Source organism: Penaeus japonicus, unplaced genomic scaffold, assembly GCF_977035675.1.
Source record: "Penaeus japonicus unplaced genomic scaffold, GWHDUDI00000001_assembly GWHDUDI00000024, whole genome shotgun sequence".
NCBI lineage: Eukaryota > Metazoa > Arthropoda > Malacostraca > Decapoda > Penaeidae > Penaeus > Penaeus japonicus.
Genome location: NW_028234426.1, coordinates 14,643,270 through 14,655,769, shown reverse-complemented (window position 1 = coordinate 14,655,769; position 12,500 = coordinate 14,643,270). Strand labels below are relative to the sequence as shown.

The 12,500-nt window shown below is 45.7% G+C and overlaps 1 protein-coding gene across 19 annotated transcripts in view; it reads left to right on the top strand.

The window, feature by feature from the left end:
- LOC122247320 (uncharacterized) overlaps positions 1–12,500 on the top strand; it is a 675,408-nt gene that overhangs the window by 649,686 nt on the left and 13,222 nt on the right. For all 19 annotated transcript variants that reach the window (XM_086550722.1, XM_086550729.1, XM_086550726.1 and 16 more), the window contains 2 exons: positions 10,468–10,613; positions 12,167–12,264. In XM_086550722.1, the coding sequence (XP_086406848.1) occupies positions 10,468–10,613; positions 12,167–12,264 (244 nt within the window). The remainder of the gene's footprint in view (positions 1–10,467; positions 10,614–12,166; positions 12,265–12,500) is intronic.

The window sequence follows — 12,500 nt, the reverse complement described above, 5'->3', positions numbered from 1 at the left end:
TGCGTAAAGCTTAAGGTCTAGCGGAAGGTCATCATGCGAGACCCAGTTTCTATAGCATTTGAATATAAATCTCATTAGGGAGACACCGGACAGATAGATACTACTTTACATGGAAACTCCATAAACGATAATGAGGCCATTTGAATGCGTTACATTTGCGTGCCATCTCACCTTGGCCTCTTCAGACTCGGCTCACCTCTCGGCTCACCTACCCGAGCCGTCCTCCCCTCCCCCCTACCCCTCCCTGTTCCTGCCTCCGCCTCTGATTGCACTTCCTCACGATGCTATTGAAATGGGAAATTTTTAGCCTAAAATATCGTGGCTCTTGCTAATGGAATCCGGCAGCGCTGACTACTTTCCCATTTAGCCGTGACGGTTATACCATCACTTCTACATTGTGCTGGACATGTCCGGCGAAGGAGGTCAGGTTGTTCACGACCCGGCGCCACGACTGTCCTCGACCAGCTGGGAACCATGGCCTTTTTCACCGGCGGTTCCCTGGGCGAAGAAAGGGACGAGGTATTCAAAACCCTTGCATTCAGAAAGCCGCACATTCGCCCAAAAACCGATTCAGCAGACTGAATATCGACATGCCTCACATATGCAGTAAATACTAAACCCAAGATGGTGTGAGCATCGCCTTGCAACAGACGTGCCTCCATGTCGTTATCTGTCACTTATTCATGCGGGCAAAAGGCACACTGACGTTGACACAGAGCAAACATGCCCTTTCGCGATGCTCCCCATAAGACTCCCCCCGACAGGTCCAATGTACGATGCCCAAGAAGTTATGCCCGCCTTTCTGGTTTGCAATCCGCGTTTTTGTTGGTCTTACATCAACAACTTGTAGTCAGATAATGTGATTAGTTCGCATCAGTTGGGCTACGGCGGCCGTGCATGCCGTGAAAGGTGGTGTTTTGATAGGTTGTAATATGTTGATAGATGGAGGCTGCTTCATCTTTTGGGATATTAGCGTGCAGGGCAAAGCAAATACTCGCCCGGTTATCTGCTCTTCGTTAAAGCTGGACGAAGACTTGCTACGCACTTTGTTGCCGGAAATAATACGTGGCTGATTCCCCCTCTCCCCCGTCTCTATGCACACGCGTTTGTGTATGGTCAGTAATGATATACTGTATAGTGACAGAACACATTACTGTGTATGGGAAAGCAAGGGACTGGCAAGGATGGGAAAGCAGTCTACAGATGTAAAATGCAAGCAAAAAGAGAGTGCATGCTTGCTTTTACTCCTTGTTCTTTGTTGTCTGTTTGTCTTTGTGCATGTTTATATCTTTATCCATCTACCTTTATACACACACACACACACACACACACACATACACACACATGCATGCATGCATGCATGCATGCTTATTTGTATGTGAATTTATATGTTTATGGATATGGATATGTTTATGTATGTGTATGTATATGTACACACACACACACACACACACACACACACACACACACACACACACACACACACACACATATATATATATATATATATATATATATATATATGTATATATGTGTGTGTGTATTTGTATATATATATATATATATATATATATATATATATATATATATATACATACATATATATATGTGTGTGTGTGTGGGTGGGTTGGTGGGTGTGTGGGTGTACGTGTACGTGTACGTGTGTATGTATACTATATATATATATGTGTGTGTATGCATAAATGTATACATATACATGTGTGTGTATATATATAAATGTATTTGTGTGTGTGTGTACGTGTGTAGTGTATGCATGCATGTACATACACACGATAACATAAGTGATCATGGATATGTACCTTCGCCCTCCGTCCTCTCGCCTCCTTTCTTTTCCCTTTCCCCTTCCCCTATCGTTATATCGCTTAGTCCCCGTCACACTCATCAGGGTGATGGAACAAACTTCTCCCGACAAGTTTGTTTCTGACGAGTCACCAGCGATTTAGGCTTTTAACGTCCCGAGCGGCAGGCGGGCGCCACGCCGGCTGCGGCTTGTATGGCTCTGCAGGGACGCCGCTCTGGATCGACTCGTGGCCTCGGTATTTCCCGAGATAACGTCCTAGGCCGTGTGAATGCCTTCGGCCGAAGGGCTGGTCCCGAGGGTCTCCACAATCGGCTGGTTAAGAAGTTGGGAATTATTCAACACTCGGAAGGGAGAAAGAAGTCTCTAAATTGGACGAGATTTTTGCAGGATCAAGTTTCCCACATGTTCTGGGATAATTCTTCTTCACACTTCGATTTTTTTCTGGAACTTTGATTTAATTTCCTTAGGTTTTAACAAGGTGGGTTGACAACTGTGCGTCTCGCAGTTTTCTCAGCCTTTACACAAGTCTACCCCAACGTTCAGAGGAAGTAGTATAGAAAATGTAGACAAAACACACAATATTATGTTCACCTGCTGCTTGTATGTATGCGCGCTCTAATTTACTTGTTTTGACACTTGCCTGGATATCTTAGAACCGGGTTGTATAACTACGTAGTACCTGTGGGGCTGATTCGTTAAAGATGTTGAGGAAGGCAGTAGGCATCTCGAACGGGCTGGTAAACCCACTCATTAATACAGACACATAAACGCACCACATGTTAACTCAAGTGTCACCAAAGAAAACATTTCCACGTTGCGTCGTTAGGCCTCTTGCCGTGTTCCAATTTCCTGAGGTATTTAGTCTTGTCTCTCTCTCTTCTTCTTCTGTTTCTTCTTTTTCTTCTTCTTCTTATCTATCCTTCCCTCTCGAGGAGTAGAAGACGAAGGAGAGGAAGAGAAAGAAAAAGAAAGAGGGAGAGGGAGAGGGAGAGGGAGAGGGAGAGGGAGAGGGAGAGGGAGGAAGAGTAGTAGTAGTAGGAGAAGAAGAAGACGAGGAAGAAGAAGAAGAAGAAGAAGAAGAAGAAGAAGAAGAAGAAGAAGAAGAAGAAGAAGAAGAAGAAGAAGAAGAAGAAGAAGAAGAAGAAAAAAAAGGATGAGGAGGAGGAGGGGGAGGGGGGGAGGGGGAAGAAGAAGAAGGAGGAGGAGGAGAAGAAGAAGGAGGAGAAGGAGAAGGAGAAGGAGAAGGAGAAGGAGGAGGAGAAGGAGAAGGAGAAGAAAAAGAAGAAGGAGGAGGAGGAAATGAGAAGAAGGAGAGAGAAAAAAGGGGATTGTTATTACCACTTGTCAGGCCAAAAAGGGTTCGTGATGGCCGCTTGCAAGACCCAGAGAAATAATGGGAGATATAGCAAGGGATCGCAAGAGAAAAGCTTTACCATGGGAAAAATATGGAGAGAGAGAGAGAGAGAGAGAGAGAGAGAGAGAGAGAGAGAGAGAGAGAGAGAGAGAGAGAGAGAGAGAGAGAGAGAGAGAGAGAGAGAGAGAGAGAGAATCAGCAAAGAGACAACAAAGGAAGTCGGGATTTTGGTGATATAGAGTCTCCAAATGGAAACAAGACCCCAGTAATAGAAAAAAAATAGTTTAGGAAAACTGGGGTAAAGAAAGTGTGCACCTGCTGTATTGATTTTCCTTGTGGTAATAACCCTGCGGTCTCAAACGCACCTTTACCCAGCTATGGCTTAGCTCCCTCCCCCTTCTCTCCTCCTGCCTCCCCCCCTCCCCCCTCGCGGCCTACCCTACCCTCCAGCTCAAGACGGTCTCTTGGGGGGGAGGGGAGAGCAGCGGGGGGAGTGATAAATGACACAAGGGGAGGGACGGACGCTTTCATCCATTATAACCGACTTTCTCCTGCGCATTATAGAGATACTTACAAGTACATATTGTTCTTAAGACGTATGACGGAGGAGAAGGATGAAGGCGATTGTGATAAAGAGGGATAAGCGGGAATTGATAGAAAGGAACGTAAGGGAGAGGGAGAGAGAGTGAGAGGAAGGCGGTTGCGGGAAAGTGAAGCGGGGAGATATAATAAGGTTGGAAGGAGAGAGAGGGAAGGGAAGGGAAGGGGAGGGAAGGGAAGGGAAGGGAGGGGAGGGGAGGGAGGGAGGGAGGGAGAGAGAGAGGGAGAGAGAGAGAGAGAGAGAGAGAGAGAGAGAGAGAGGGAGAGAGAGGGAGAGAGAGGGAGGGAGGGAGAGGGAGAGGAAGAGCGAGAAATGCAGACACAAACAGACTCACCCACGCATGCATACAAAATAGAGGAAGATGTTCCGTTGCGCTTTCTCTATTCGCAATCCCCTTCTTTGCACATGAAGCTACAAGAAAGGCAACAGAAAAATCTCCGAGGCCGTTGAAGACCTCAAAGAATTGAAGTTGCAATCAAGGATGGTGTTAAGGCGAGCTAAAGGTCTATCTTGTTGTGTGTTGCAATACCAAAGGGGCGAAATAGAGCTGGAATCTAGAGCCAACAATGGTATTCACTGATTTAGTTTATTCTTTGGGGCAATTAAGAGAGACGATGAGGTCGGAAGGAGAAGAGAGGGCGTGGATGGGTCGGGTGGAAAAGAGAGAGAGAGAGAGAGAGAGAGAGAGAGAGAGAGAGAGAGAGAGAGAGAGAGAGAGAGAGAGAGAGAGAGAGAGAGAGAGAGAGAGAGAGAAGAGGAAGAAGTAGGGAAGGAAGGGAAAGAAATATGTCGCTCCATGTAAGATAAAGGAGGGAAATTATCTCAAGGCAGATAAAAACGGAAGAAAAGCAAGACGAGAGAAAAAGTGGAGATCAGGTTACGAGAGGAAATAAAACCAAAATAAATACATTTTATCTCCGAGTTAATGTGAAGGAAACTAAGAAGAAGAGAATGAGGGAGAGAGATGGAAAACAGTGAAATTGAGATTAGTGAGAAAAAAACACCGGTGGGGAGAATAGAGATACCTCACAACACCTGGAAGCATGGGCGTGCGTGGCGTGAGAGAGGCTTAAATTAGGTGCAGGTACAACGACGTGGCGGGAAGACACACAGCGCCGTAACACGAGTTGGAAAGGGAGGGGGAGGAGGAGGAGGAGGAGGAGGAGGAGGAGGAGGAGGAGGAGGAGGAGGAGGAGGAGGAGGAGGAGGAGGAGAAGAAGAAGAAGAAGAAGAAGAAGAAGAAGAAGAAGAAGAAGAAGAAGAAGAAGAAGAAGGACGAGGAGGTGGAGAAGAAGAAGGAGGAGGAGGAGTAGGAGTAGGAGCAGTAGCAGTAGTAGGAGAGGCACTAGATGCTTCCTACGCACATGCCCTCCCTTGCGTAAGTCGACGATTCCTGAAGCCCTCTCCTATCTCCCAGGATTTCCTACGCTTAGAGACACTAGACTCCCCTCAACCCTCTCCCCTCTCGTCCTCGCAGCCTCCAAGGAGAGAGACATGTCGGTCCTCACCCCACCCCCCGCACCTTCTTCACGCCCCCCTCGCTTGGTCTGGAAGCCGTCGTAGCGGTAATAGTGTGCTTGATGTACGAGCTGTATTTACATTCAGTGCTGGGGGAGGGGGAAGGGGGGAGGGGGAGAGGGGAGGGACAGAAGAGCATCATTGTAGCGAGAGGGAAGACGATGCCCTCTTTCTTTCGAACGGACTTGCTATCGGATCCGGAGTGGAGTATTGAGGAGTATAGAATGGAAGATGCTAGTAGTGCTCACCGTATTGATTCCCCCGCCGTTAGTGCCATTGGAACTGCTATCTACTTTCTCCAGGTAGTTCCAGGTAACGCGGGAAGATAGGGGGAGTTGGAGGAAGAGGAGGATGAGGAGGATGAGATCGAAGAGAAGGAGAAGGAAAAGGAGGAAGAGGGAAGGAGGGAGGGTGGGTGGGGAAGAGTAGACGATGAAGAATTAAGGAGAAGAATGAAGAAATGGATAAGTAAGGAGATGGTAGATGTAAAGGGAAAAAAATAAAAAGGAAATTAGATTTTAAAAAAAAAATACAGGAAGAACAGTGGAAAAGAAACCGTAAGAATGCTCTTATAAGTTTACACTTGAGAAGCTATAGATCGAAGACATTACGAAGCAGGCCTTGACGCCAGCTCGTATGTCGGAAGTATGGTGTTGATACCCCCAGGAGCACGTATTTTTAGACGCGCCAAGAGAAAAAAGGCGTTATTTTACAAACCAAACACATTAAACTGTTACAGGCCATAGCTCTAACTGACACGAGACTGTAGTTAATGGCTCAGTGAAGGAGGTTCGTTAAAGATAACTGGTTTGATGAGAATGGAAAGTAAGAAATATGATGATGAAACACAAAAGAGAAAGGGGGGCAAGGGAATGGGAAAATAGGAGATACGGGATTTAAAAAAAAAAGAAAAAAAAATTAGCGAGTATTGGCAGTGAATGCTTTTGTGGAGTGTTGATGGCAGGCATACAACGACCAGCCCGCATATGTATGATTTGGAGCTAGTGTATGTGAGTGTTTTTATGTTACGCTTAACGAGTTTAAATTAATTTTCGGGGGGGTCATTTGAGCGTACAGTGTCCATTTATCATTTTTTTATCCACATTTTGCTATGTGAAGTTAATTAAATTCGAAAACGTGATGTGAAAGTGTTTTGTGTGTGTATGTGTCGTATAACAATTCCCCTTTTCTCCTCTTCCTGTTTCCCCTCTCTGCAAACACAGAGGCCCGCTCCCGAATGTGCCCCCTATAGTATAAACACAATAGCACCTTCCGATAGCAAGTAATATACTGCCCTATTTGAATAAAAGATAATCCTTTCTGTAACACGTAAACCTCGTGTCTGTAACAATAAACCCTTACTGGTAACAGGTAGTTCTCTCTTGTAACAAGTAAGAGGTAACCTCGCGCCCCATTAATCTTATATACGGCCTCCATTTTAAAGAACGGAATCTTCCAAGCCGCATATATCTTCGCGGCGGTCCTGCTATTCGCCTCCCTCCGGCTTTAATAATCCAGAGGGAAACTACTCAGCCAGGACCTAAAAAAGTTTTATTTCTGTGTTCAACTGCCGCAGATACACTCGCCGCAATGCTCAAGTTGTTGCTTACCCCGACTGTCCTTAGCTCGAGTGTACGCACTGTAACCGAATGTTATTGTACTTAGTTACACGCGCCGACACACTCGCACTTTTAACCTTTGGTCGGAGAGTGTTTTTGTCATAAATTGTTATTCAGCAAATTCTGCTGTCAAAACCTTTACATCCACACTGATTAGTATTCCGCTAGTGTTGTAGCCAACAACTACCGGTGCTCACAAACTATCAAGAGCGCACAATGCTCGTCAACCACCTTGTTGCACTGTGTTGCAAGTTAATGATCCCGCTCCAGTGCCAGCATATCAACTCTAAATAAGTTATCTCTCGATGATCAAACAAGTGACGTGGTTAACGGGAGATGCAAAGCGGGTAAAACCTGAGCGAAAGAGCAAACCCCAAAGATGCATGTGGTTCCTGCCTTAAAAGTCATGTCTCCCTTTGCATGACGAGCGCCAGGTAGCGTTTAGACCCGAGTGACTCGTGTGTGGCACAATGCGAGGTTGCATGGCACCAAGGGGCGTGGCGTGCTCTGCCTCCCTCGAGTTCACGCTCATAGAAGATGCCAGCTCGGCCCTTAAGTCGAAGGTGATGGGGTCAACCGATCGGCCCCCCTGCTTCCAATCAGATAGTCATTAACATTGTAAGGGAGTTAATCTGGGTTATTGCTCGACATCCCAACAACATTCCGCAATCTATTTCCCCTGGTATTATCCGGTATATTAATCACACGTCATTTTTTTTCAATATATCATTCCCTTTACGTTTGCGCATGCACATGTGAACATACATACACACAAAAATCATATTCTGGGAATCATGTCAATTGCTACATAGCCACAGTGCCTATTTAGGATTCCCATTTCCTCATTCCAAAAAAGAAAAGCTATTGTCAGAGATTATCAACAATTCATTGATGGATTGCAGCGATTGTCGCACGTTTCTGTCTGTCGTGTTGGGGTCGGTCGTGCCTCCGCCCTCGCCGCCCAGCCTTTAATGTCGTGCTCCGTCTCCTCTCTTCGCTCTCCTCTTAATCGCCGCGCCTGACGAGGGCGTCGCTCGTTGCGCCAATGACCCGCGTTCCAGCCGCCCCGCGCTGCCAAAAATGCTGAATTCTCATTTCTTACTATATTAGGCAGCCATTGTGACCCATTCCGGGCCCTGATTTTTCTAAACTGCTTCGGCGCTCGCCGTCGTTGGGTTCATGTTCCTGGGATAGACTGCGGGATTGTCGCCTTTACTGCTAATGCTAACAGGATGGGGGTTGCTGAAGAAGTAATTATTGCCGGAGATAATTAAGTTTTTTTTTTAATACACGCACACGAGCGCACATTCACTACACTGCACTGCATTGCACTGCATTGCACTGTATAGGTGTGTGGGAGGAGAGTTAAGTGCTGTACCCTTATTAAGCGCGTGTTCCTCCCCATCGAGCCGTCTTCCTCGCCTACCTCTAGTGTTCGTCCTCCTTGACGCCTTTGACCCGTGCCCATTGCCCAGTCACCAACTTTTCCCTGTCAATGGTACTCGCTCATCTCTCGTCCTCTGTCTCTCATCATATTCTCATTCCGCCGCCTTCCTTTCGCGGCCTTTTCGGGCCTTTGACCTGTTGTGAGCCGTCTCGCTGGCAGTCCACTCCCTTCGAGGTCTGCGCGCGTGTTAATTTGTTGAATTTATACTGTGCAGTCGGGAGGCTCATTTTAAATCTGTTATATATACATTATACACGCGCACGCACATACACACACACACACACACACACACACACACACACACACACACACACACACACACACACACACACACACACACACACACACACACACACACACACACACACACAGTGTATCTGATGAGTGCATAGTGAATATACTGGAGAGAGGAAAATCCACCTTCCAGGAAAGGCCATTCATAATATCAAGTTCATCAGCAGCAGCAGTTGTAGCAACAGGAGTGTGAGTGGAAGCAAAAGCAACGGTGTCGTGCAACTCGTTTGTGAATAGTAGGGGGGCGCTAATCCCCTCCCCGGGCGCGCCTCGGGCTGCTGCCTGGTTGTAGTCGTGCGTCTCCCGGGAAGAGAAACTATTGTCTTGCAGGCGTTATTTTTACCTCTCGGTTCTGAATTAATGTCGCGCTGCTTATGGCTGCGGCGCTGAAATATTGACGGCCACTCGAGCCGGCGGCGCGCGCTTGATAGTTTGCAACTCCCGAACAGATTGCGCTCATAAAGTCTTCAAGAATTAGCATTTTCCTTCGGCTTTCTTTCATTAGTTTTGCGTCCTTGGTACGCGGAGACAGCGCCGTTGCATGACACTGGTTCCCGAGTTCGATTTAGGGGAGAAAACGCCGGAAAACTTCATCCTGTTGTTGATGGAGGCCCTAATGACGCCAGCCTTTGTGTGTGTGATCCTCCTGCTGTCACTTAGTCTTGGGAGGGATTTCTTCTCCTTCTATTCATTACCTTTTATTCTCCCTTCGTCCCGCTCATCCTTCTTCCTCCGCCGTCTCTTTTTGAAGTCCTCAGTTGTTGACGTCCTCATTCGGCCGTCCTCTCATTTCTGTTTTCCGTCTTTATCATGTTGCCACATTCATTCACTTTACCTTTTTCCCCTTTCTGCTTTTTCCATTTTCGTCATCTTCGGCGCTGTCTTGGGAGCGAAGGAAGCAATCACGGGAAGCTAATGATAAAATCTACGGAGATCTCGTACCTGATTTTACTTTGGGTGAAAACATCAGTATATGATTAACATGGATGATTCTCACTTTTCTAACTTTGCTTCTAAATCTCTCTCTCTCTCTCTCTCTCTTTCTCTCTTTCTTTCTTTCTCTTTCTTTCTTTCTTTCTTCTCTTTCTTTCTTTCTTTCTCTTTCTTTCTTTCTCTTTCTTTCTTTCTCTTTCTTTCTCTCTTTCTTTCTCTCTCTCTCAGTCTGTGAACTGGTTATATATATATATTGTTTATGTATCTGCCTATCTTTAAATATCTGTATATATTCGAGCCTCTAAATATTTCTTTCTTCCCCCTCCCTCCCCTTTCTTCCCCACTATGATACATAATTGAGCGGAGCGTTTGTCGCAGTGTTTGAGGAAGTAATTGAACACACATTCCGTATATTTGCTTATTACTGCTTAATATTCCCAGGATTCAGAGTGGTTCGTGAACTACATTTTCTTTTTTATGCCTCCTTCCATCTTCCTCTTCTCTTGGCGGTATTGACGCTTTCTTGAGATTGCACTCATACATACTAATGTGTGTGTGGGGGGATGGGGGGTGGGGGTGCATATATATATATATATATATATATATATATATATATATATATATATATATATATATATATATATATATATATATATATTGACTGTACAACTGTTAAGAAGGGCATCATGTTTAGCAAAGACTGTACTGCCAAAACTGAATAGGACACTTAAAGGCCTAAATGAGGATCATAATGATAGACTAATATATACCTATGATAATGTTTACATACATGCTGATGTCTTATACACATATTTTTGCATATGCAATATTTTCATGAATATCAAGTTCCTAACGATGTGTGATTTCTTTCCTTCGCAGCGCCCCCGTACCACTCCCGCCACAAGGTGCAGGCCACTAACTGGAGCTACGCCACGACCAATGAGGAAGACGAATCCCGCGGATCCGAACGCTACGTGGACCTTAGTGTTCCTCCTCCTTACAAACCTCCTCCAGAAGGATATAAGGTGAGTCCTAGAGTATCCTTGCACTGATCCAAGAGCTAAAGGGGTTCTCGGGGAGAAAAAGGGAGAGAAGAGACAGCGGAGAAATTTGTTTAACAGGCAGCGAGGATTGTATATCTTAGGAGTCGAGACGTCTCAATTCCCACGTCGAAATTCCTTCGTTCACGCATTCATGCATCGGCGGCGTGTAATGACCCGGCCGTCATTAACATGCGCTGAATGAGGATCTCACCTTAGATAAGCACAAAAGAAGTAAATGGGAAGGAAAAAAAATAACTAAACAAAACAAAAGCCCCGGGAAGTTTACGTTTGCACGAAGGCCATGTTAACGACACGATGGTAACGACGCCAATTACGCGTAGAAGTTGTGGAATGATATTTCTCGCGTAGGCCGTAACGCGAGCCTGGAGGAGAATCCTAATGACCTTGAGTGTACGCACGGGAACCCTCATTAAATCACTAGGACGGCGGCAGTTAATTAAGCGGGAGTTAGTTACTGTATTTAGGGATTCGTTCTTCCGTTGATGAATGGTTGCCGAGGAGGGAGAAGGATAGGGTGTTATTGGGGAGGGAGCGTGAGGATGGGAATCCTTCTGCCTTAACCCAAAGAAAGTAAAGGAGAATGCGAGAAAGAGGAATGTTTTTTTATAGAGATTGATTGAAAATGTGAGAAAGAGGAAAGCTGTTCCTTTTATAGAGATGGATAGATAGAAGGAAAGAAAAATGAGAGAGAGAGGAACCAAAAGCCGAGAGACAGAAGGTAAAAGGGAGGAGAGAAAAGGGGAAATAAATGTTCAGGGGATAGTTATAGCATGGCCGAGGTCTGGAGGGACGGGGAGAAAACTCTGAAGGGAGGACGCCAGAGGAAAGCAGGACAGAGAGACAACAAAGGGAAGGACGTAATGATGGAAGAAAAGAAAAACATAGAAGCCAATAATGACAAAGAAAAAAGTGGTTTTATATATACTGATCCTTTAGAGATGGAATTGTTGCACCCGAGTGAGAAAAATGCAATCGCAAATCAATCTCTCTGTCTTTTCCTCCTCCCCATTTCTCTTCATACAAGCAACTTCCAAGAAACAGCTGGCCAAGGAGTGCCGAAGGAAGGAGAGCGGCTAACGTGGAGGGAGCGTTGCCTGGGACAACGTCGTGTTGACATTCTACTGGGACCAGGGAGAGCGTTTCGCTCTCTCTCTTTCTCTCTCTCTCTCTCTCTCTCTCTCTCTCTCTCTCTCTCTCTCTCTCTCTCTCTCTCTCTCTCTCTCTCTCTCTCTCTCTCTCTCTCTCTCTCTCTCTCTCTCTCTCTCTCTCTCTCTCTCTCTCTCTCTCTCTCTCTCTCTCTCGCTCTCGCTCACCCTCTTTCTCTCTCGATACAGCGAATACTTGTGATACTCTTAAGATATTATTGAAGATATTATGATTATTAAAAATACAAAATCAGGTAAGTTGCGTGTTTGAAAATAATGTTTAAATATGATTCTGCTTTTAACTTTATTTCCAGATATTATTTCCAACATATTACCATTAAGTAACTAATAAAGGCTGTTATTCTGCAGGTTCCCAACGGCCACTTGCCCGGCCTGGACATGGACGAGACGGGAGTGTATGTCAACAGTCGCCGCCAAAATATCCTTGACTCCAACATGAACAAAACGTGAGTGTGGTGTGTTGCAGGCGCCGAGTTGGGCATGGGTTCTAGTGTATTGTTCTGTCTGTGTTCCTTCCCCTTCTGCTGCGAAGGGGATGCACTCAATTTGCGGGAGTTGAAAGGGAGAAAGACTGCTTGGAAAGAGGATGTATTTCAAGAAAACCATGATCAAGGAGCACAGAAACCCACGGCTTTTTTACTCTTCTTTCTGTCCAAACCCTAAAGGATAATTTAGTGCATGG